This window comes from Schistocerca serialis, chromosome 4 (genome assembly GCF_023864345.2).
Source record: "Schistocerca serialis cubense isolate TAMUIC-IGC-003099 chromosome 4, iqSchSeri2.2, whole genome shotgun sequence".
Classification (NCBI taxonomy): Eukaryota; Metazoa; Arthropoda; class Insecta; order Orthoptera; family Acrididae; genus Schistocerca; species Schistocerca serialis.
The window spans coordinates 420,324,699-420,349,989 of NC_064641.1; the positions used below are offsets into that span (position 1 = coordinate 420,324,699).

The 25,291-nt window shown below is 39.5% G+C and overlaps 1 protein-coding gene across 1 annotated transcript in view; it reads right to left on the bottom strand.

Annotated features, from left to right (window-relative positions):
• Positions 1–25,291, bottom strand: part of LOC126475002 (supervillin) — a 579,202-nt gene that overhangs the window by 375,678 nt on the left and 178,233 nt on the right. Inside the window, exons 6-8 of the mRNA XM_050102541.1 lie at positions 24,033–24,384; positions 19,892–20,078; positions 141–377 (exon numbers count right to left, since the gene is read on the bottom strand). Coding sequence (XP_049958498.1) covers positions 141–377; positions 19,892–20,078; positions 24,033–24,384 — 776 coding nt within the window. The remainder of the gene's footprint in view (positions 1–140; positions 378–19,891; positions 20,079–24,032; positions 24,385–25,291) is intronic.

Below are 25,291 nucleotides of genomic sequence, written 5' to 3' on the forward strand. Positions count from 1 at the left end.
CTAGCAATTACAAACTATAATTAACTTTTTTGTTAGTTGTTACCAGCAACTTTCTTGCCTCCAAGAAAATAATAAAAAAATCGATTTTTTTTAATATAAATGAATAAATGAACTGTTGAAGCAAGTTCAATGTTCCACACCTAATTTATCTGGATCTGGTGGTTTTGCAAAGCTGGCAGCAAGGTTAGAAATCTTCTTCTGAGCAATTTCCACTTCCTCATTGGTGACAGGCTGCGTCTTGAAGCGAGCTGTGCGTTTAACAGTAACACGTGGGCCCAATTCAGGTTGCTTCACTGTTTGCTCATCCTTTATCTTCTGATTGAATAGTCGGATACGCTCACTCAGACTTAACTTAGATGGATCGTCCTCATTACCATCTACATTCGTAAGAGTTGTAGGACCAAAAGAAAAATCATGCAATTGAAAGAAAAAACTCAAAAAATATAACACAAAACAAAAGAGTAAAGTACAAAATAAAAATTAATTAACATAAGAGGACTCTATACATTATAGTGAACATTTAGAGCTAATGTCCTTCACAAATGTACCAGACAGTGATGCATTTGGTATGTGATCAGAAGCCTTCCATGAACATAATTTTTACCCTTATTCCAACAGTTTCCAAGATTATCACCACTCCTTCAGCAAATTATTATTTGTGAAGATAAATAAAAGATTTATGACTGGGTGCAAGAAGTTCAAATAATGACTTAAATTTCACATGTTTTTTTTTTAATGCCTGTGAACAAGAGGAGGAAAAATATTGACACCACCTCTGGTTAGCATGATAACATCAAAGTCCACAAGTTACAAAGTGCAACTGAAGTCAATGGTGGTACAGCAGACCAAGAGCTGTAAATGGAACTTGACAATAATAAAATGTAGTTTAACAAAACACACACACACACACACACACACACACACACACACAGTGAGCATAAAGCACACATTTCTACTAAGATCACTTATTGATGTGCGTGAATTTTCACCTGAAATAACCTGTGTGTGTCTCAGCAGAGCCACTTGAAACATTTGCTTATAAATGACATTGTAAATATTCCCTTTGTAAGAGAATACACTTAACAAGTTAGTAGCATCTTGTCTGAATTTTTTTATTAAAATATTTCTCTCTCTCTCTCTCTCTCTCTCTCTCTCTCCCTCTCTCTCTCTCTCTCTCTCTCTCTCCCTCTCTCTCTCTCCCTCCCCCCCCCCTCTCCCTCCCCCTCTCCCTCTCCCTCTAAGTTTTAGGCAGTAATGGTAAATGTACCTGTTATAAAACCATCTTTACTTCATAAATTAACAGCCAGTCTCACAACTGCCTTCACTTTTTGATATTTTCCTGCCATACAAGCAGTTCCATGTGACACTACAACCACATTCTGAACTACCAAATCCTTCTGATACAGCATATTAAAAGTACCATCCTATAGATAGGCACACGAAAATTTCGCACACACAATAAAGCAAAATCTAATTCTTAGTAAAAGAATGTGAAATTGGCAGTGTTTACAAAATGTCTCAAAATTTGGCCTTTTTACCATTCTGGTGTGAAAATGTGGTAAAACTGAGAGCTGCAGTTTATTGCTAATGGTAACCGGTAGTTACTGAATGCTGAAACTGGAGTTTGACTTTTTTCCTCAACTCTGAGAATTGTGTATAATCTTAAAATGACTGTTGATTTCCCACATAAATAACATGGCTCTAAATGTGACACGAAACAAACACACCCTACTTCAAACATACTCTATTCCAGTAACAGTTTTAGTCGTGACATTTCCTAACACTTTTGCAAAATCAATAATACAGAAAAATGACACATTTGTGAGATATCTTTAATATGGCACATAAATCAAACTATATATTTTCATAGTATGTAAGCACAAATATTAAAAAACAGGAAATGCTGCACTTAAATTTTGCAAAAAAGTAATTAGAAGTAGTGTCCAAGCACATTTTAATCAAACCTAGGCACCCGTCTACACAACAGACTACACTTTCACCACAAATCTCATTTACAATATAATGAAACATTGAATACATATTGAAGTAAACATTCTTGGTGTCATGTGCCACGTAGGGAGTGGTTGATAAACTGAACAGAGCATGTTCATGTATCTGTGAAGATAAATTGCCATGTTTGATGATTTTCATATTTATAATTGCTTACTGTAAAAAGGTGCAGTTTACTTGAAGCATCCCATCACAGATACCTCCAAATGTTGTCATTTTTTGGTCTGACTTATTGCATAAAAATCAAAATACTGGGAATCTGACATGGCTGGAAAACACCACTACTTGTATTCAAAGTTAAAAGTGAAGATTTCTTCATTACCGCAGAAAAATGAATTTCTGGGTATTAAACCAGCACAATTTTGAGAACTATGAATGTGTGAATACTTCAGGAAGATATGACCAAAATAACGAAACTCACCACAAGAGATCTTGGTCACAGATCCATCTAAGTCTGTGTCCATGGTCCCACAACTGTTAACTCTATTAATGATGACATGATGTACGGGGTATGTAGAGTGGTAGCTCTCAGCTATGTAAGATATTCCAAAGGTATTTATATACTCTCTTTATTTAGTGGAAAAGCAATGTTCCACGTTAGCAAAATATATGAACATTGTCAAATGTCTGGTGTTGTGCTGAAGGCAGTTTGTCTTCTGTGTTCTAATTTAGACACCAGGTGGCTGTTTTCACACTATAGTGTAACGTTAAAGAGGTGGAGTGCATAAGGTCTCCAAATATACCTCTTAAGTTACTGCAATGCTTTCTTTTGAAAAACTTTTAACTGTGAGTATTTTTTCTTTGAATGATTAAATTTAATGGGTTTAAAGGACACATTTTTTAATGATATTGATAGTTTTGTCCACAATATCTGTATAATGCATGAGGGGGAGGTTTTTCTTTTATTCTGAACAAAACTGGAACACACGTGTATCATTTTTTTCAACAGTCTCCTTGAGGTTCAACACGTCCTGCCTGTGTTGGGACTCTTTTGGTCAACAGTCTCCTTGATGTTCAACACTTCCTGCCCACATTGGGACTCTTTTGGTCGTGTGCGCAGACACTCGTGCACCACCTGCTGCAGCTCTTCATTGTAACGAAATTACTTTCCGCCCATTAGCGGTCTGAGTGGTCCACATGTGTGGTAATCACTTTTTCCAATCTATAGTGGAGATGGTATACTGACCCGTAATAGACAATGAAGAAACTATAAGCTGACTAAGAGCAACTACACCTCCCACATGTTTACATGGTGGCAGACCCATGTAGAGCTGATCTTATTTTCCGTTCACTGGTCTGCATTGCATGCCTTAACAAAGGACACCACCACACAATGTTTCTGATCATTTGACGAGGTGACTGTTTGCTGGGATGTTGTGTGTGCTCAGTATCCTATGTGCCTAACACCATCTAATAGCAGGCAATCTGAAGATGCCTGTATCAGTTGATATGTGTCACGGATAAATAAATAATAATTACAACTCTGCACCAAGACTGTTTGTTTCAAAATGTTGTAATCAGTCAGTGGGAGGTTTCGTAAGTATGGCGGATGTGGCAGGTTATTGAGGTGCAGGTCATCAATGGTTGCAAGTGATGCATGGGCAGTATGAGGCTCAGCAGTCTCTTGTTGCAAAATGACACCTGCAGTCTGAAGTCCACATCACTTTGATCTTACGGCAGGCCAAATCTGATTTTTTAACTTCTTAGAACATGAAACACTAGTGATGGTGTTTCCCCTAGTCATGCTGTGTTCCATGTGTTCCACAACTACACCAATTTCATCCAAAAGTGTGTCAGCAAAGCCTTTTCTGCACATGGCAACATCTGCAACTTCTTGGTTTTGTTGATGAGGGACTGGTGCCATTTCTTGCATGCTCTCTCTGTTTCAGGTTGGCTGTAATCTACCCAGGTTTCATATCTCATAACAATTCTCTCCAAGTAGCCATCGCTTTCTTCTCCAAAGTGCCACAAGAGTTCTTTACAAACACCACCAAGTCACTGTTTCAGATCAGGAGTGAGCTGCCATAGCACTCATCTAGCACACATTTTGTGAAACTTGAGCACCTCAAGAATGGTGTGATGTGCTGAGTCACATCCAATTTTCAGATGTGTGACTATTTCATCCATCATCACATGGTGATTTTCTATCACAATGGCTTCAACTGCTGCAGTAGACTCTGATGGCCTTACCCATGCACTGAGCATACATCACAGAAGTTGCGGCATTTCCAAACTTTCTACTTCACTCATACACTTACTACAGTGATAGACAAGCATGAACATAATGAACATTCATTAACTGATGGATTTCAATAGGCTACATAACTTCATTGGCCAGAAAACATTATGACAGAATGCTGCCCTTCGTTGGTTCATGTCGCAAGTGTGGCAGCCATTTCGAAATGGTACTTTGACCATGTTTCACTTGTCTGTAGTAAGCTGCCACATGTAGGGCATTCTTTACAGCTTTGGTAAGAGTACTGTCAAATTACAAAACTATAGTATGAAATTTTGATTTTTAATTACACTTTTGTTGTCTTCGTTTCACTCCCCCTTGTAACTTATTGGTATATTTTCAACTTAACACCAATAAATAATAAAATAAGACAAAATCGGACTGTATGGCGTTTCAAAAATAAGCAATCAGAAAGTAACACCAAAATCAGTAAAAATAATACAAAAACATGAATATTAACTGTGAAACAAAATGATTTTGTCCTGTTCCTACACACAGCATTATGGAGCTTCTCCCATGGGGCTACAATATTCTGATGTTATATCCCAAAAATAAGATCCAGCCTAACAATGAATCCAGAAACAATAGGCCGAATGTATATTCTGCTGACATTTCTAGAATCAATGTCACCACTAAATTATGAAAAATAAGAATATGCAGGTCTGCAAAAATTTTAAAAGAGCTCATTGAATATGCAGAAACCAGTTTATTAAATATCCTTATGGTATGCTGGAGCATGTAGAAAATCCCTGAAGAGTGAGCAAGCTCAGAAATGATATCCATTTATGAAAAAAACTAAAAGAATGAATGTGGCAATCACTGGAATGTCAGTCTAATAACTACATCATATAAGTCTGTAACAATTTTTTAAAAAGTGGATTGAGCCCCTTCTGGCAGAGGAACAGCATGGTTTCACAAAAGGATGCTTCTGTAGCTACTGTGTATTGATATTAAAAGATTACGGTTTATTAATATTAAAACAATGAATCCAGAAGAGAGAAATGTTCAACTTAGAAACCCATATGCTATTTGCTGACTACAGAAAAGCACTTGAAAAAGTTTCAAGGCACAATAATATAAGCAAAGGGCTGTCTGTACCATATAAAAGAAGTCACAAGGAGTTTTGATACAGACACTCACACCATTGTTGACCAAGCAAGCATCTGAGTTTGATGGGAAATGTATCTGGATGGCCAAATCAGTTAATGTGACCACTCAACTAAAGTGGGAAATCTGGGTTCAAGTCATGGTCCGGTACAAGTGTTCATCTGACACCACTGAATTTATTTCAGTGCCCAACTGTGGCAATGATATTGTTCACATATTGACATGGACCAACTCAGTAGTACGCAATGACCTACAGACATCTTTCAACAAGCCTAAGGTGATGATATTCAAGAGGAAATACCCATTCTTCAAAGACCATAATTGGCAATACCATAACTGAGCAGGTTAGCACATCACTTAACTATTTACAATAATTGATGTCCTATGATTAAATCGATGAGCTGAGAAATAAATCAAATAAACTGCAACTGGTATGTTCCATTATAAAGGTTGCCAACAAAAAAATAAAAAAAAATTAAAACACATACTTAAAACTTTATAAAGTAGTGGTGGTGCCTAAGCTGTTTGACAGGTATGAAATTTTGGGTCAGAAGAGAAAGAAGAAGTGAGGTATTAAAACAGAAGAAACAAAACTCCTGGTGAGAATGGCTTGTTATACCCACAGAGACAATATGAGAAACAGAAAGATCAGATAGTCTGCAATAACAGTTTCACCTACAGATCTCAATCCATATTTTTTTGCACATGTCCACCCATCAATACATCAAGCTGCAGATTAATGATTTTTTTCTGAAAAAATTTGCGTAACTGACACAACTGTGTATTCTAATGTAGCCTATATTATTTGCAGGTTATAATGTGATGTTGCACAACATTGCTTGAGAGAGTAGAGGTGATAGAAAGGTTTCTAGCAATAACAACAAGAAGATTTTAAGGCTGTTATCGTCAAGACTACTGTAAAGATCAGAGTGGTATTACTTCATCCATATGGGTGACTGTGTGATGAAATTCATGAGAGTTAATCCTGTGCCAGCATGTCAGGCACAATGATGTATCATGTTCTGGGCTTTTATGTTAAAATATGGTAAGGTTCATGAAGGTGCATGCTTCAAATCTCAGATGTTGATGTGAGTGTCTAATTTGTAAAATATTTTGTGAAGTAAGTTTAAGACAGCTGAGTGCAAGTTAGAAATCAACACCTGAAAAGGGGAAAAGTCTTTTTTTTATTATTTTTTTTTTTATGATAGGACTTGCTCTGAGCTGCGCGGTTAGAGGCGCCATGTCACGGAGTGCGCAACCCCTCCCGCCTGAGGTTCGAGTCCTCCCTCAGGCATGGGTGTGTGTGGTGTTCTTAGCATAAGTTAGTTTAAGTAGTGTGCAAGTCTGGGGACCGATGACCTCAGCAGTTTGGTCCCTTAAGAATACAAACACATCTGAACACTTGCTCTGATTTTTTTTGTTTATTCCTTTTGAGTTGGATATGGTTAGAGCACTAATAGGATTGTAGTATTTTTTATGTGACTCAACACCACATCACATATGAAGATTGGTCCATGTTAATTTTTGTATGTGCATTTTAAAAAATATTTAAATTAGCATATGGTCAAGCAACATCATCAATTTATGGTTGTCGTCAGATGTGATTCCATTTTAAAAAACAAACTAAAAGGTTTTTTTTTCTTTTTGGTTTTGGGAACTGAACAGAAAAGATATTATTTTTTTATGCAAACCATTAATATGCATAATCGCTAAAGCAAAGATAACATTCTGGAAGCTACTAGCACAATCAGATTAGACATTATTCAAGTTAAAACTTAAATCTTTTGACCTTTACAAAGAGAATTCAGCACTGAAGGTAAAACTAATGTCTCTGTTTAGTACAACAATGCATGGCACTCGGCATATCCTATCAAAGAAGGCATAAAAACCTGAGATTTATCTAATGACATGCAGCGATCATCACTTGATTGCTTTTTAATTTAATAATGGTAGAATTTTGGGTTCTTATAAAATCAAGATTCTTATAAAATCATAATTTTAACTGGCTATGATCCCCATCGATCCTCCAGGCTCGTATACCAGATACAGCTATTTTCAAAATACACAGGGCAATATACTAAAAAGGCTATTGCGGTGTATTCAATATTAGTAAGCACTTCATCACACAACCACATTGCTACATTACATTGCCACATTACGTTGCAAACAATATACAGCCAGCAGATAACAACTAAAAAAGATATGTGATAACAGGAATTAATTATGAGTATGTAAAAGAAAAGCTGAAAAAAAAGCAACTAATACAAAGGCCTCTTACAAATAGAAAATAAAATTCTGCTCTAAAAACCAATTGATTACAGAGCTCTACGACACCTGAAGAAAATATCAGAAGATGGTCTTCAAATTCACATTTGAACGAAACAAACTGAATGATCCACTGCCTTCCCAACACCCTTAATGTCCAAACCTTTACTCCTCCCCCAAACTATTTTCTTGCCTTGAGTTGCATCTGAACTCTTAAGGTGAATTCTCAATTTCAGTTAGAGAGAATATTCTGAAGCAAACTGATCTGGTGAATAAAGGTGAATGGTGAGATTTACTTTTTAGCAAGGAAATTGCACTAGGTGCAAGCAAGCAAGCATTTAAACATTCCCCTGGCTTCTTTACAATTCTATGGAGGCACAAATTCTTTGTAAATGATGCCAGCACTATCAAAGTAAAGAAAACATTGTCCGAGTTTCTGAAGCACAGATTAACTGGTACTAGGATGTTTTGACTGAGGATAATAGACAAAGCACGGATGTTTTTTTCTTCCTATCAAATATACCTTATATGGATGGTTGGTTTAAGGGGGGGGGGGGGGGGGGGGAAAGGACCAAACTGCTTGGTCAATGGTCTCTTGTTCCTATAAAACAAGTTCATGAGGGACAGAATAAAATTCCACGCACAAAACCTGGAGAAAAGAAAACTGCAAGAACTACAGAAGGGCAACAAACACTACAATGGATAAAGATGAGAAAACCAGAGAGAGGCGCAACAAACAGGTAGAAGGGATTACAAACAAGAGAGGCTGGCTGATCACAAGAACAAAAAGGGATGAGCCAGCCATGCAGCAATACATTAGAACCTCCAGCCTAAAAGCACTAGGCTAGAGAACACAGACTGACAAAAGACATGCACTAAAACTTAGATAGAATGATAATCCCCCCACGTATAAAATGTAAAATTATATCAGCACTTATGAGGTGGTGTCAGATAAAACTAAGGGTAATGAGCTCAGTTAACTGATAATTCTGTACCAGGGTAGCTAAAGTAGGACAGTGCAACTGAGTGTGGGCCACTCTCAACCTGATCTACACCCCAGTTGGTGTTGCTCAGACAGTGGAGGGCACTGAGATGCTGCCAGCACTTCTGCTTAAGCTGACAAAGATGAGGAAGCCAAGTCAACTGGGCATCAAAAACCAGTCCTAAGAACTGATATGTCCCCATTACCGTGAGTGGCTCATCATCATGGTGAGGCTCTGGTTCTGGATGAACGGTACAACACTGACAGAAGTGCATGACACACAACTTCATGGCGGGAAACTGGAAGCCGTGGGTTAGAGCCCATGACCGAGTCTTGTGGATGGCTCCCTGTAGGTGCTGCTCAGCACACCAGTGCTGGAGCAACAGTAGGAAATGCAAGTCGTTGGATGGCCCTACAGCTGCTGCTAGACCTTTAATGACTACTAAAAATAAAGAGACACTCAATACTGAGCCTTGTGGGACCCCATTCTCCTGGATATGGGGGGAACTACGGGAGACACAAACTTGGACACAGAAAGTATGGAGCGACAGGTAAAAACGCTGTTCAGATGGCAGACTCGAGAGACAATAAGTTATCAGCGGTAGAGCGACCCTTGCAGAATCACCTTGGCATGGAGCCAGTAGGCCCCGGGACTCCTGGAGCCAACACAACCACCGACTCAGCAGGCGTTCTAGAAGCTTACAAAAAACATTGGTGAGGCTGATGGGCCAATAGCTATCCACATAAAGCGGGTTTTTACCAGGTTTGAGCACTGGAATGACACCGCTAGCTCGCCACTGCATCATGAAAACACCATCACTCCAGATGCGGTTGAAGATGGACATCGCATGTAGTCCAATGAGAGATGTTTAATCACCTGAGTGTGGATGCAATCTGGCCTACGAGCTGTGTCGGGAAAATGTGCAAGGGCGAGGAGGAGCTCCCACTCAGCAAATGCAGCATTATAAGGTTCACTGTGGTGTGTAGTGAACGAGAGGAGTTTCCCTCCCATCCACTGTTTGAAGGTATGAAAGGCGATGGGATAATTCTCCCATGTAGAGGCATTAGCATAGGGCTCGGCAAAGTACTCTGCAATTGTGTTTGCGTCAGTAATATCTCTTCATTGATGGATATACAAGGAACACCTGTTGAGGTCTGGTACTTGAATACACATTGGATCTTCTACCAGACTTGCGAATGCGAGATATGTGACCCAATGGTGGAGACATACCTCTCCCAACACTCCTGTTTCCATATTTTTATGAGCTGGTGAACAAGGGCACGGAGCCATTTAAAAGCTATTACTTGCTCCAGTGACGGGTGCCACTTATATCGCTGTAGAGCTCGCCTATGCTCTTTAGTAGTCTCAGCGATTTCTGGCGACCATTAAGGCAGAGCATCGAGTGACATTATACTGAGTGCACTATTCGAAAATTACCTCGAGCAATTAAACAGAGAGCCGACTCGTGAAGATAACATCTTGGACCTACTGATAACAAACAGACCCGAACTTTTCGACTCTGTATGTGCAGAACAGGGAATCAGTGATCATAAGGCCGTTGCAGCATCCCTGAATATGGAAGTTAATAGGAATATAAAAAAAGGGAGGAAGGTTTAACTGTTAGGAAGAGTAATAGAAGGCAGATTTCAGACTACCTAACAGATCAAAACGAAAATTTCTGTTCCGACACTGACAATGTTGAGTGTTTATGGAAAAAGTTCAAGGCAATCGTAAAATGCGTTTTAGACAGGTACGTGCCGAGTAAAACTGTGAGGGACGGGAAAAACCCACTGTGGTTCAACAACAAAGTTAGGAAACTACTGCGAAAGCAAAGAGAACTTCACTCCCAGTTTAAATGCAGTCAAAACCTCTCAGACAAACAGAAGCTAAACGATGTCGAAGTTAGCGTAAGGAGGGCTATGCGTGAAGCATTCAGTGAATTCGAAAGTAAAATTCTATGTACCGACTTGACAGAAAATCCTAGGAAGTTCTGGTCTTACGTTAAATCAGTAAGTGGCTCGAAACAGAATATCCAGACACTCCGGGATGATGATGGCAATGAAACAGAGGATGACACGCGTAAAGCTGAAATACTAAACTCCTTTTTCCAAAGCTGTTTCACAGAGGAAGACTGCACTGCAGTTCCTTCTCTAAATCCTCGCACAAATGAAAAACTGGCTGACATCGAAATAAGTGTCCAAGGAATAGAAAAGCAACTGGAATCACTCAATAGAGGAAAGTCCACTGGACCTGAGGGGATACCAATTCGATTCTACACAGAGTACGCGAAAGAACTTGCCCCCCTTCTAACAGCTGTGAACCACAAGTCTCTAGAGGAACGGAAGGTTCCAAATGATTGGAAAACAGCACAGGTAGTCCCAGTCTTCAAGAAGGGTCATCGAGCAGATGCGCAAAACTATAGACCTATATCTCTGACGTCGATCTGTTGTAGAATTTTAGAACATGTTTTTTGCTCGAGTATCATGTCGTTTTTGGAAACACAGAATCTACTCTGTAGGAATCAACATGGATTCCAGAAACAGCGATCGTGTGAGACCCAACTCGCTTTATTTGTTCATGAGACCCAGAAAATATTAGATACAGGCTCCCAGGTATATGCTATTTACCTTGACTCCCGGAAGGCGTTCGATACAGTTCCGCACTGTCAACTGATAAACAAAGTAAGAGCCTACGGAATCTCAGACCAGCTGTGTGGCTGGATTGAAGAGTTTTTAGCAAACAGAACACAGCATGTTGTTATCAATGGAGAGACATCTACAGACGTTAAAGTAACCTCTGGCGCGCCACAGGGGAGTGTTATGGGACCATTTCTTCTCATAATATATATAAATGACCTAGTAGATAGTGTTGGAAGTTCCATGCGGCTATTCGCAGATGTTGCTGTAGTATACAGAGAAGTTGCAGCATTAGAAGATTGTAGCGAAATGCAGGAAGATCTGCAGAGGATAGGCACTTGGTGCAGGGAGTGGCAACTGACCCTTAACATAGACAAATGTAATGTATTGCGAATACATAGAAAGAAGGATCCTTTATTGTATGATTATATGATAGCGGAACAAACACTGGTAGCAGTTACTTCTGTAAAATATCTGGGAGTATGCGTGCCGAACGATTTGAAGTGGAATGATCATATAAAATTAATTGTTGGTAAGGTGGGTACCAGGTTGAGATTCATTGGGAGAGTCCTTAGAAAATGTAGTCCATCAACAAAGGAGGTGGCTTACAAAACACTCGTTCCACCTATACTTGAGTATTGCTCATCAGTGTGGGATCCGTACCAGATCGGGTTGACGGAGGAGATAGAGAAGATCCAAAGAAGAGCGGCGCGTTTCGTCACAGGGTTATTTGATAACCGTGATAGCGTTATGGAGATGTTTAGCAAACTCAAGTGGCAGACAATGCGAGAGAGGTGCTCTGCATCGCGGTGTAGCTTGCTCGCCAGGTTTCGAGAGGGTGCGTTTCTGGATGAGGTATCGAATATATTGCTTACCCCTACTTATACCTCCCGAGGAGATCACGAATGTAAAATTAGAGAGATTCAAGCGTGCACGGAGGCTTTCCGGCAGTCGTTCTTCCTGCGAACCATACACGAGTGGAACAGAAAAGGGACGTAAAGACAGTGGCACGTAAAGAGCCCTCCGCCACACACCGTTGGGTGGCTTGCGGAGTATAAATATAGATGTAGATGGCATTGTCTTTCCCTGGGGAACCCTGAGAAATGAGGGACCACACGTTTTGCAGCATAAACGATCGTTGCGGGGGAGATTCAATGGTGACAACAGATATGAAAGCTTCCCAGTCTGCCTTGTTTAAAGCCCATCTGAGTATGCATCCATGGGAATGACAGGAAGATGGGGACGTGGTCACTTACACTCATGTCACTGTGGGGTATCCAGTGATAGATGGGAGAAGTTCTGGGCTGCAAACTGATAAATAAATGGCCTTGTATGTACCGTGAGCCACACTAAAATGTGTTGGGGGCTTCAGTATTGAAGAGGCAGAGGTTGAGTTGAGACAGTAAATTCTAGACCTCAGAAAGTAAACATGGTGCCACCGCACAAGGGGTTATGGGCATTAAACTCCCAAAAGAAAGAAAGAAAGATTTATGGAGTTGATTAATCAGCGCAGCCAATATGTTCAATTATATGCCACCATTTAGATGAAAATATAGATTTCGGGCTGCACTCAGCCCTTGTGAGTCAAACTGAGGAGCTACTCAACTGAGAAGTAGTGCCTATGGTATTGTAAACTGACATGGCTGGGAGAGCGGTGTGCGGACCACATGCCCTTCCATACCCGCATCGCATGATGCCTATTGGCTGAGAATGATATGGTGGCCAGACGGAGTTCAGTTTTCTTTTTATAGATTGCAGATGGCTACTTCCTGCAAAATGAGATTTTCACTCTGCAGCAGAGTGTGCACTGATATGGAACTTCCCGGCAGATTAAAACTGTGGCGGACTGAGACTTGAACTCGGGACCTTTGCCTTTCATGGGCAAGTGGTCTACCAACTGAGCTACACAAGCATGACTCGCGACCTGTCCTGTGTTGACACCTAAGAGTCACCTGCTGCCACCGACTGAGTACCTGCGCAATAGATCTCCATTGTGTCTGAAGGCCTGGTGACATCTAGGTCCTTGGAGGACGTCAGAATCAGTGGCGTAGTATGAGGGGAGACTTTGAGACTTAGTCTCCCCTGTATTTGTGCTTAAAAAAGATGCAATAGTAATTCATAACAAAAATATAAATAAATTTCTACTAAGAGCACTAAATATGCGAAGACATTAGTTTTGTAGCCCACGCCGCCGCACCCGTATCTGCCTGCTTGAGACTCGACTGCTCCCAGTCTCTGCCTCCCTTCCCTTACCTGGCTGTGTGCACCTGAGTGTTAGTGGCATTCCCGGCTCCCCTCCACTTCCCCTCTTCCACGTAGGCTGGTGCGCTGCACTAGCTAGCAGGTATCAAGACTAGCCTCTGCCACTTCTATGCTGGCTTTTAACACGGAAGTGAACAGTCACACAGTTTGTGCTCATAGTAATTCTTGTGTGATTTTAGTGCATATTTTCGTTGTGTCGCCAACATGAGTGAGCCAGCAACTGAAACCTTATAGAATTTTCATTAAAAACGCCTTTTTCTACATTAACGTATGAAAAAAAGTATGAACTGAAGGACAAACAACCTACTTCTATACTCAGTGTAGTTTTAAGTGAAACTAAACAAAAACACACTTTTCAGACAGCCTGGTGTGAAAAGTATGCTTGGCTGACTGTGACTGCAGTTAATAACAGATTATATTGTCATATATGTCTTCTGTTTGGTTGTGAAAAGGAATGATGCAATGAGGGCATTTGTACGATAAAGAACTTTGACAGGGAAGCACAAAAGCATCAGATATCAAAACGTCACCTGCAGAACAAAGAATCATTTCAGTTATTGGGCAGAAGTATAATTGAGCACCCCATTTCTGAAGCCGTTCGTCTGACACCAATAAAATACAACAAACGAGTTGCATCCAGCAGAATAGTATTGGTTTTTCTTATTCAGGCAATTTTATTTCTTTGTTGAACAAGAACTAGCCTTTCGCAGCCATCGAGAAGACGAATCCTCCAGTAACAATGGTAACTATCTGGAATTTTTGGATTTACTAGATCAAGGAGAGCAGTTAATCCGAGACAATCTGTCATCATCTTCAACCTTTAAAGGAACTTCTCCAGATATACAGAATTATGTAATAGAAATGATAACTCTGGCAGTTAATGAGACAATAAAATCTGAAATTCAGAACTGCAATTTCATTTCAATTCAGTTTTATGAAACATTAGACGTGTCATGCAAGAGTCAAATGAGTATAATATTCAGGTACTGTATTGCAGACAAAATTGAGGAAAGATTCGCTGGATTTTGCGATGTTTCTGGAGATAAAACTGCCAAAGGTTTGTCAAACATTATTCACACAGTATTGAAAGAATGGAATGTGGAAGGAAAAGTGGTTAGTCAAACATATGATGGTGTTTCAGTAATGGTGGGCAGATAAAGAGAACTACAACAATTGGTGAAGCAGTTCTGTCCCTATGCGCTGTTTATTCATTGTTATGCACACCAACTGAATTTGGTACTGTTACATGCCTCCAAAATCATACGACACATATGCATGTTTGTAAGTGATCTCACTGCATTCCATTCGTTTTTCAGCAAATCATCAAACCGAACTGTATTGCTAACTGAGAAAGGATTTAAACTGCCACATGCAAGCAACACTGGCTGGAACTTTCGTTCCAGGGCAGTTTCAAGAACATCTAGTCATTTCTCAGGGCTATATGGTGTTTTTAATTATATATTTCACGATACAGACTTTCAGTGGGACCCAGAATCTTTGAGCTGTGCTGTGGGAATGAAACGATGGATGGATGATCCTACATTTGTCCACTTGCTTTGCTTCTACCGGGGTGCTTTGTTTATGTTGATCATCTCTTTAATGTTCTTCAGTCAAAATGTGTCAGTATAACTGCTTGCCACGATGAAATAAGAACTGTTTTGAGAAACTTACAACAATTAAGAACGGAAACATTCGTTGATGAATGCATTAAATGCAGCTTGTGTTTGAATGGCAACTTATCATTCTGTGACAGTCAAAAGACATCTCTCAGGGCACTAACTTACGAGATACTGGATTTGCAAGTTGTTCAGATGAAAAGGTGGTTTCAAGACTTCCCCAAATTCAGTTCGTTGAACTTTTGAACGGAAAGTGTTTCCCGAACTATCAAAAAGAATTCCCTAAGTTGAAACTGCTTCAATTATTAGAATAGTACCCTTTTTTTCAAACAAGAACAACTTGAAAATGAACTGTGTAACATAAGCGCTGATGAGAAAAAACACTTATCTCGAAGAATCCCCTTGAAGTACATTGTCAACAATGATTTAGACTCCGTTTATGAAGAAACAATGAAGTTCCTGCATTTGGTTTTGACCCTACCCGCAACTACAGCACGCAGTAAACGAAGCATGAGTGCTCTTAAATGAGTGAAGAATTATTTAAGGAATTCAATGTCCAACATCTGGCTGTCGTGTTTGTGCACATTAGCAATAGAAATACATTAGTTTGAGAACTATCCATGACCAGATCATTGTAGACCGAGTTGCAGACTTATTCGTGGAGGGTAGTAGTAGTAGTAGTAGTAGTAGTAGTAGTAGTTTTATTTGATGCATTTTGTTTCATTTGTTTAAATTGTTGTTTACTGTACTATTTTGTCTCCCTATAATTACTGCAGAGTTTCCCCAACCTTTACAGCTGCCTGTGGCCACTTCCACCACTGGTGGGTGTCCTCTTTCCCACTGGTAGGAACTTGGAAAGGAGTGACCCAAGAGATCCCTTCCTAGCAAGAGGAGCCAAGGAAGACTGATGCTTCTCCAGTTGAGAAGTGGGGACAGATGTCCCCAATGGCTGGAGGGGTATTGCTTCTGAAGTATGTGGTGCAGGAGCAACAGGGATAGGAATGCCCTCCACCATCTACAGGGCAGGTGCAGTCTTGTGGCCCTGAAGCCCAACTATAAATGGTTGTACTGATGGGGCTGGAACTGTTGTTGTAGCTGTGGCATAAGAGGACATCAAGCGCACAGGATGTAGCCTTTCAGATTTCCTCTTAGCCTCAGTGTAGGTCAGTTGGTCCAGGGTCTTGTATTCCATGATTTTTCCTTCCTTTCTGGAGAATCCATCAGTCTGGCAAGCAAGGGGAACAGTGCTCGCTCTGCAGTTAACACAGGTGGGAGGCAGGAAAATGGAGTATTGGGATGTGATGGACATCCACAATCGCGACATGTGACGCCTGATTTACAGCAAGGAGACACATGTCTGAACTTCCAGCACTTAAAGTACTACATTGGGGGAGATATATATGGCTTTACATTGCATTGGTATACCATCACCTTGACTTTCTCAGTTAATGTGTCACCATCGAAGGCCAAGATGAAGGCACTGGTGGCAATCTCATTATCCTGAGGGCCCCTATGAATGCAACTGTGGCAATCTGATTATCCTGCAGACCCCTATGGATGTACCGAATGAAATAAACACCTCGTCCACTCTAAGTTGGCACACACCTAGTCACTGGACTGTAAAAAAGGTCCCTGTGGACTATAATACCCTGGCATGGGGAAACAGAAACATCTCCCACCTTGGCGCAGGCAATTAATGCCCGTGGCTGGGCACAGGACTGATCCAGATCACATTTTGGACAATCCCTCCAGCTCCCTAATCTTGCCCTCTAATGCTCTATAAAAACCTGAGGGTTCATCGACATTAAGGATTCACCATCAGCTCTTATACATACGAGGTACTGGGGCGAATAAGGTTTGCTTCTATCCTTAGCCTGGCTTTCCTCCCATGGTGTAGCCACGGCAAGGAACAATTTGGTGTTCATACTTCCTTGCATTAAATAGCAGGATGGCTGTTGCTGGGAGTCCTGATGCTCCAGGCAGACAGACGTCTACTCCTTGGCATACGCAGGGAGTTAACGGCGCAGGCATCAGCAGAGCGATCCCTGTGTAGTCAGGGTACATGGCGACCTCGTCACAACGCACTGGCTATCGCGGTGGATGTCAGGTGCAATCAAGTCCATTATCAACATCGCGCAGAAAACGACACCGCACAGTGGATGGAGGAAACACACCCAGGAAGGTGTCCTCACCCAATGGCTGGAGAATGAACAGAGTTGCACATCCATGATGATTAAGTGTGCTAAAAGTCACAGTGCAGGACGGACCCAAGATACTACATTATGCACCCTTCCCCAACTGACTCGCTCTTTGGAAAAATTTTGAAGAATGGAGGTCAGACCCTATAGGGAACCATCACAGAAAGGCTGAAACATTTCAGACTCTCTTTATTTGCCTCTTACGGCAGGCAGGAATAACTGAGGCCTATTTTAACACCCAATACCGCAGGGGGGAACAACCCTATATGGTATGTGCTAATAATCATAACAATTTTCTACATTTAGGTGTAGTTCTCCCACTAGTATTGGATTGGAGCACAAGTTCGTAGCTTTTTTCCATAAGTTTAATGAATACATCAGATACACATAACAGACTTTAGTCTCCAGTAATTTATTCTCCTTCACAATTAACAATGGTCTGCTAATGCTGCCCTAACTTTTCAATTCTATGACTGTAGAAACCATTTTGTTCTGGAAAGGAAATTCCTTGAAGGATGCTCTATAAAGAGTGGAAGACATGAAAATATGAGGGTGCAAGATTAGGGAAATTATGCGAATGTCTTATGACTTTCCAACCCAACTCTCAAATAGTGTTTTTTGTCAGTCTAGCAAAATGCGGGTGGGCGTTTTTGTGAAGTAGCAGCAATTCCCAGTCTTCCTGCCCATTGCTCTTGGACTGTGTCTGCAAGATGTCTCAGTTGCTGACAATAAATGTCGGCAGTGATGGTTACAACTCAGAGAAGCAGTTTGTAGTAAACCAAATCATCGCTGTTCCATCAGATGCGTAACTTTATCTTTTGTGGATGCATGCATGTCTTTTTATGGGCAGTTGCTGCTTTCTTTGGGGTCAACCATTCCTTTCTTCTACTTATGTTAGCATAAAGACACCATTTCTTGTCACCAGAATAGGAATGGTAAGTGTTGTTCATGAACCAATGTACGATGAGCGAGCAGAGATGCACATATGGGCACCAATCGATTTCTGTGAGTTTGACTTAGAGCATGAGGTACCCAATTTTCAAACCTTTCCCATTGTGTGCAACCGTCGCACAATGGTGGCTGATGCACATTATTCTGGATTTATGGATTTAAACAGTCTTCATCGAACTCCAAAGGTCTTCCTGAATGTACATAATCACTGAAGTTGAAACGATCCTCTCAAAATTAGAAAACAATATTTTTGCTGTGCCCTGTCCAATGACATTATTGCCATACATAGTACAAATGTTTCTTGCTGCATCTACTGCTGTCACCCCTCTACTGAACTCAAACAGAAGAATATGTCAGAAATGTTCAAATTTCTAAACTTGGCGCTAGATTTTCTATGTCCACAGCTCCACTCACTATCTCCACATGACAAAATGACAACATGTAAACTGAATTAGTAACTATTAATTACAAATAAAAACTGACAATCTATAAATAAACCCATAGCAACTGGAACATCAAAATTCAACAAACTTATGCCCCAACTTAATATTTTATGGCCCTCTATGAAGGTCTTCTTTCTGTCTGCCAACAGTAGCCAGGTCTGTCTTCTGTGTTCTTATCCCACCCCATCTGCAACTACCATGAATTAAACATCAGAACACACCCCTGTTTGCAACTGTGGTATCTGCAATACCAACTTGTTCCAGGTTTTTCCCCCTTCAGCAATCACATTAAATATATATATAAAAAAAAGCAAACAGTCGCTTCACAGAAATTTAATTTCTTTACTGATTTCAGGCACTTTTAGTGCCGTGCCCTTCTTCAAAATGATATGCCTATTGCAACATTTGTGAGTCTCAACAAAAAGAATACAGCAAAATGCCTAAAAAATATACAGGAGCAGTAAGTAATACAATACTGAATCAATTAATGCAATAAGTTTTGTATTACTTACTGCTCCTTTATTGTTGACACTCGCAAATAATGATAGGTATAACCTTCTGAAGAAGGGCACCAAGTGCCCAAAACCAATGATTGCTTGTTATTTCATTATATACAACTACAGTTGTTGAAGATGGATGAACTACTAATCTTTCTCAATAGTCAGGAAATTTTTCTGATGGTGGCCCCATTAGGGCAGTGAAATTAATGATGCATGTGCACACACGCACGCGCACACACTTATTTGTTGCAATTTAAAGCCACTAACAATAAAAGGAAGAGGAAGAATAGCCAAATGCATAAACCGGGTAACTATCACCCTTCCCTTTTTTGCCCATGCTGTCGTATTATACAACATCTGAAATTAGTTACTGTGTGAATGACAAGTATTAAGAATTTAAATTCAACAGAAAATGCATGCAATAACATTCAGAAGACAAACATAAGTAGCTGGAACATGGAAGTTTCTGATATGCACAACTTATGAGGAACTACCACAAAGTTACAATCTGGCAGAAGCCAAGAAAGAACCTAAAACTACTAGAAATTGTCTAGCAACATTTAGATAATTAGACATAAAAGCATTACACATACATAAGAAAAATTTTTCCACTGGTGAAATATGTACATAAGTATATAAAAAAGTCATGGTGTTAAATACTTCATATGAACTCTTCTTTCTCACCGTCAGCAGCTGAGGAAGATACCGCCGGAACATCAGACTGTGCAGACTGTTGACTGTTAAGACGTACTGCTTCCTCAACCTCCACTTGTGTAACAGGCTGTGTTGCGACACGTGATTCTCCAGCCCACAAGCGCCGTCTTTCTCTGTACCGAGATACTCCCGAATTCCCAGCACGGCTTGCATCCTCCTGTAGAATCCACAATTGTACAGAACATCAGACACAAACTTCCTTGTATTGACAATGGGACTCCAAACAAGTGTACATATGGCAAAGGGACTGAGTTGACAATGTAATCAGTAGACAAGTCAAGGTGTATATTCTTGAAGACTGAAATGTGCAACAGTAACACCTAAATGGGGAATACGGAAGTGCTAGTTATACACATATCTTCCTCCTTCCCCCATTTCCAAACGTGTGAGACAGTAGTTTATAACAGAATATTCAGCCACTTATCCGACAATAACCTCTTAAAAACTGTTCAGTTTGTCTTCTGTAAATGATCCTCTACGGAGAAAGCAATATTTCATCTAATGAACTGAGCTCTAATGGAATTAGAAAGAAATCCGACTCTAGTGGCCTTTTGTGCTTAGAAGTCAAAACATTTGATTCTGTAGATCAGTGATTCCCAGACAGTGCACCACAATGCCCCGGATGCTGTGTCACAATTCTGCTATAATTTTTTTAAATCTTTCACTGCTAAACATTGGGCAGTACTGTTGAAGGGTAGGAAAGCTGAAGGCTTTTGACTATTTTATGCAGCACAACAAACAAGTAGTGGGTAACAGAGAGAGAGAGAGAGAGAGAGAGAGAGAGAGAGAGAGAGAGAGAGAGAGAGAGAGAGAGAGACATAGCTGCAGGAACTGCCAGCAGCACATCGGCAGTATGCTGGCAAAGGACAGACACATTGGCCATGACATGACCATTTGCAAACAATGAATAAAATGTGGAGGCTCTTAATGCTGAAATAATGGTTCTAAGTTTCATTTCCTTGAGTCAACATGTTTATTAACAACACAAGTCACTGATAAAAATATATTCAGAACTTCACTGCATTATCTCCCTATGTCCTAACAAATTGTTGATTCTGTTGCAAGTTGTGTTATGCTAGAAAGGAAAAGGTTTTTAACTATGCTGTAAAGTATGCTGGTACTCTAACACAATCTTTGGATTTCTAACATTGAAAAGAGAACGCACAATGGAGGATTTTTTTATGAATATATCTCAATTGAAGAAATGATCGTCAGATATTACTGGTATCACTCTCTGAAGGAATTTCTGAAAGGGAAACTTATTAACTCTTTATGTAAATTTTGGGCTTTGCTTGGAAATTGTGAATGTTAATATAAATTTGATCTTTTCTGTGGGAAGGATGACTCTGAAAATTCTCAATCTTTGGGATCAAATTGTGAAGGAATGCTAGTCAATGCCATCGATCCCAACAGACCTATCTTGTGCTTTGGTATCTTTTTTCTGTTTATATGAACTGTTTACAGAACTAAAAACAATTTGATTCTTTACGACAGGTACAGTACAACTAAACAAGACTATGCATTACCATTTCGAACCAGACAATAAGTTAGTAAAGGAGGTTCTAGTATGTATGGATTCCACTTTTGATACAAACGACCACATCACAATGGTGAAATGAGATGACATTTGCACAACACAGGCAAAAAACTGTGATGTAATCGAGCCTCTGGTATCCATATCTAGATTTAAAAAAAATTCCACATCATATTTGAAAATTGGGCAGAATGCAAGAAGTAGTGCCAAAAGACCAGTATCATCAGTGCCCTGGATTGTGTATGGTCAAATGAGAGAGGTTATCTTATCAGACAGAGGAAAGCAAGGGGAAATGCCAATTGCTCTGTTATATCAAGGGTATCTACTTTCAAACTAATTATGTCTACAGTTATCCTTAATCCAAATTCTAAAACGTTTACTGCATTTTATTTGGTGAAATAATTTCAGGAAACCATGTTAAGTAATTCTGTTTTAGTGGTGCTATCATCCAAACACTATCATTGCTCTTGTCACTACATACTTTATATATGACCAGAATTCCAACAGATTTCGAAACAATGTTTTGACGACAAAATTGTTGAAAGCATTTTGCATTAAAGAAAACATTATATTTGGAGATTCTATATGATAATTTAGTGATTATGTGGCCACAAAAAGGGCACTCAACTATCTGATGGGAGAGATGAACTGGTCTGCCTCATACTGAAAACGGTTCATATTGTAGCAAGTGAAAAGTTTCCTGAAATGCAAACAGTTTATACAAATATGGCACCTACTGGATTCACATTTCAAGTCAGTCCAAATGGTTGAGACATGACACACTCATGCTATTTAATCTTTACCACAGTCATCTGTAACTAAAACACTACTGGTCTACACTTTTTCTTGTGCTTGCTTATTGTATATATTATCATTCATGGCAGTCAACTCCCAAAACTCCTGATAATGCACACTATTAGAATGTTTAAACAAAAATCCTATTCAAAAATCATATGTAACTCACATCAGAACACTCCCAAAAAAGATAAGCACTATATAAGGCATTTTATTCAATAAATAATTTGCTCACATTCCTGGATTATATATTTTTTAATTCACAAAGCATTTCAAAAAAGCACTAATAAAATTCTATCTCCTTGGCGAAATCTCCAAAGAGTAAAAAGCTGTGCCATATCCCCAACTTAAGCCCTCATAAATGCAACATACATAATAGCAACCCAACAGTCGTACAATCTGTGCCTGTTAAACACTAACAATAATTCCAAACAGTTTTTCATTTAACCCTGGAATTTTTCAAAAATATGAAAACAATATGGTTACATAATAAACTCCAGTAACTTAATGGAACACAAATGCAACGAATAACCAAGAGACATTAATGAAAATATCACAAATTTGTATTATAAAATGACAGATGCAGAGTTACAGATATTTCCAGAATATCTAGAAATTATAGGAAATTGTACGAGCATCAAGATAGTGTTAGTGGACAATGAAACAGGTGCAATTATATACTCAGTTATTCAAAAAAGCTGCCTTAATGAATTATTGAACACTTGCTACAATAATTATTTGGGTGTGGTTTTAAGCAGCCCAAACAATGTATTCATCATACTCTTAAGCATCCAGTCTGAAGTAACAATAAAAACATTTGACACTGATGGTCCTAGTATCGCTTTCTGCATCCTTTTCTCTTTGTAAGAACAAAAACTCTCACAAAAGGCTTAGGGACTGGAATCTGATCAGAGGTGTACGTGGCAGGCTAACAGTAGGGTGTACGTGGCAGGCTAACAGTAGGCAATCACTCACAAAAAGTGATAAATACAGGTTCAAGATGGCTCAAATTTTGAATAGTAACTTCACCACATGCTGAACCACATAGTCCGCAAAAAATAAGCACTCTGACAGAATATTATCACAGAAATAACCATATGATTTGGGGGAGTTTTAGAACATTCCATCTGCCTTTTATTTTATCATTAAAAATATCACTGTGCATTAAACAAATAATAATAATAAATAATAAATTAGTTTTCTCAGGAGCACTGCCTTTTGCAAATCTTAACTGTAACAATATTACATTTTACAAATGTGTGGCAAAGAACATTAAACATCATAGTCAGACTTTTAGTGTCTCATTAGAGCTACTGTCAAAGCACACATGAACCTTTACTTTGAAGAATCTTTCTTATTTCCCTGGTTACAGAATAAGGCCTTCAAAAAATTTTAATTGTCATAAATTTTCTTCTTACTATTTCTTATGTATGGGTAATGTCTCACATTTTATACTGCAATGGGCATTAAATGTAATTAGATTCTCCAGTTACAATTCATTTTGTATCATACCCTTCCTTCCTGAAATTATTTCCGCAATATAGACTACTGCTGAAAAACACGAGTACAGAATTAAAACACTTCTGTGAATTTCAGTGTCATGTATGTCTCAGGCCCATAACGAATCATTTGCTGAGATGTCTCTTTTTTCATATAAATATTTTCAATACCATATCTCAGAGAACTGCTGAAGAACTACACCAAGTTAAATGCATTTAAATATCACTGCAACTGTATCTTGTTTATTTAAATAATGGATAATTTTTTTTTTCAACTGTTTACCTGCTTTCTTGCAAACAACGATGCCATGGCAGACACACTGCAGCTTTTTGTTAGAGAAGCTCCTTCGTTGCTCATCTTTTCTTCATTTTCCTCTGCTACTTTACTATTCTGTCTTCCTTCCATAGTGGGTGAAGGTGAGAGAGTATGTTGCAAATGCTTGTCACTTTCAGCAGCTGGAGAAGGGGTACTTGCAAGAGTGTCATCTAGAGAGTCAGGTACAGATGTATCTGCACTTGGGCTTTCATCTGTACTGCTGCTCACTTTATCCCCATTTGCCTGTACTAGCTCATTTGGTCTGGATGATGGACCCCTTCCTGCCAGACTTCTGTGGAAATCATGGGCAGATGCCAACCTGTGAGAAAGTTAAACAAAATATTACATGGTAAATATATGCAACAAAAGATGTAACTGGTGTTCTGACTTCCAGGCCTTTTTCATAGCAAGCTCATGCCGAGATCAGAACATGCCGAGATCAGAACATACACGTAACACTGTTACAAAAAACATCTCAAATATTAAAAGGTACTGCACCCTCTCTGTCTGTGTGTGTGTGTGTGTGTGTGTGTGTGTGTACATATATACCTTCTCTAAATTATCAGTTCATCAGTTCACTCCAAAGCCTTCAGCCATAACAGGAAGTGACCCACTTGTAATAAGTTGTTAGGTTACAACACAATGTTGCCAGAAGTAATGACTTCAACAACTTCAGAGCACAAACTTGTTAGCTTCACTAGTTTTGCTCATCACATATTTGTGCATACTTGCACAAAATGCTGGACAGACGGAGGCAATGTAAACAAATACAGGTGACTGCCCCCACCACACAGGCTGCTTCCACAGAGGTGAACAGAGCAGAGGAGAGGAGAGCAGTCAACAGCTGCCAGCACTGGCAGCTGGAGCAGAGCAGGCTGGGCCAGTGCGTCATGCAGAAGATGGAAGTGAGCTAAAATTAGACTTGGCAGGCAACCCAAGCAGCTAAACAAATCTCAGCACTTTTGGCAGAGGAGCAGCAAAATTTTCACCTAAACTGAATCTAAGTAATTTCCTATGATCACTTTACAAATTAATGCTGAACAATGGAAATATCTAAAACACCATATCTGTACTTAATATCTACTTTTTTTGCAGTCACGTAATTTCTGTAATAAGCCTTAAGATAAGTTCACATCCGAGATGTCTTTCAAATTTAGTGCTACAGTTACTTTAAGTACCTTCTGACTGGATCATCTGAAAGAGACATCAAATTATGAGCTGTCAAG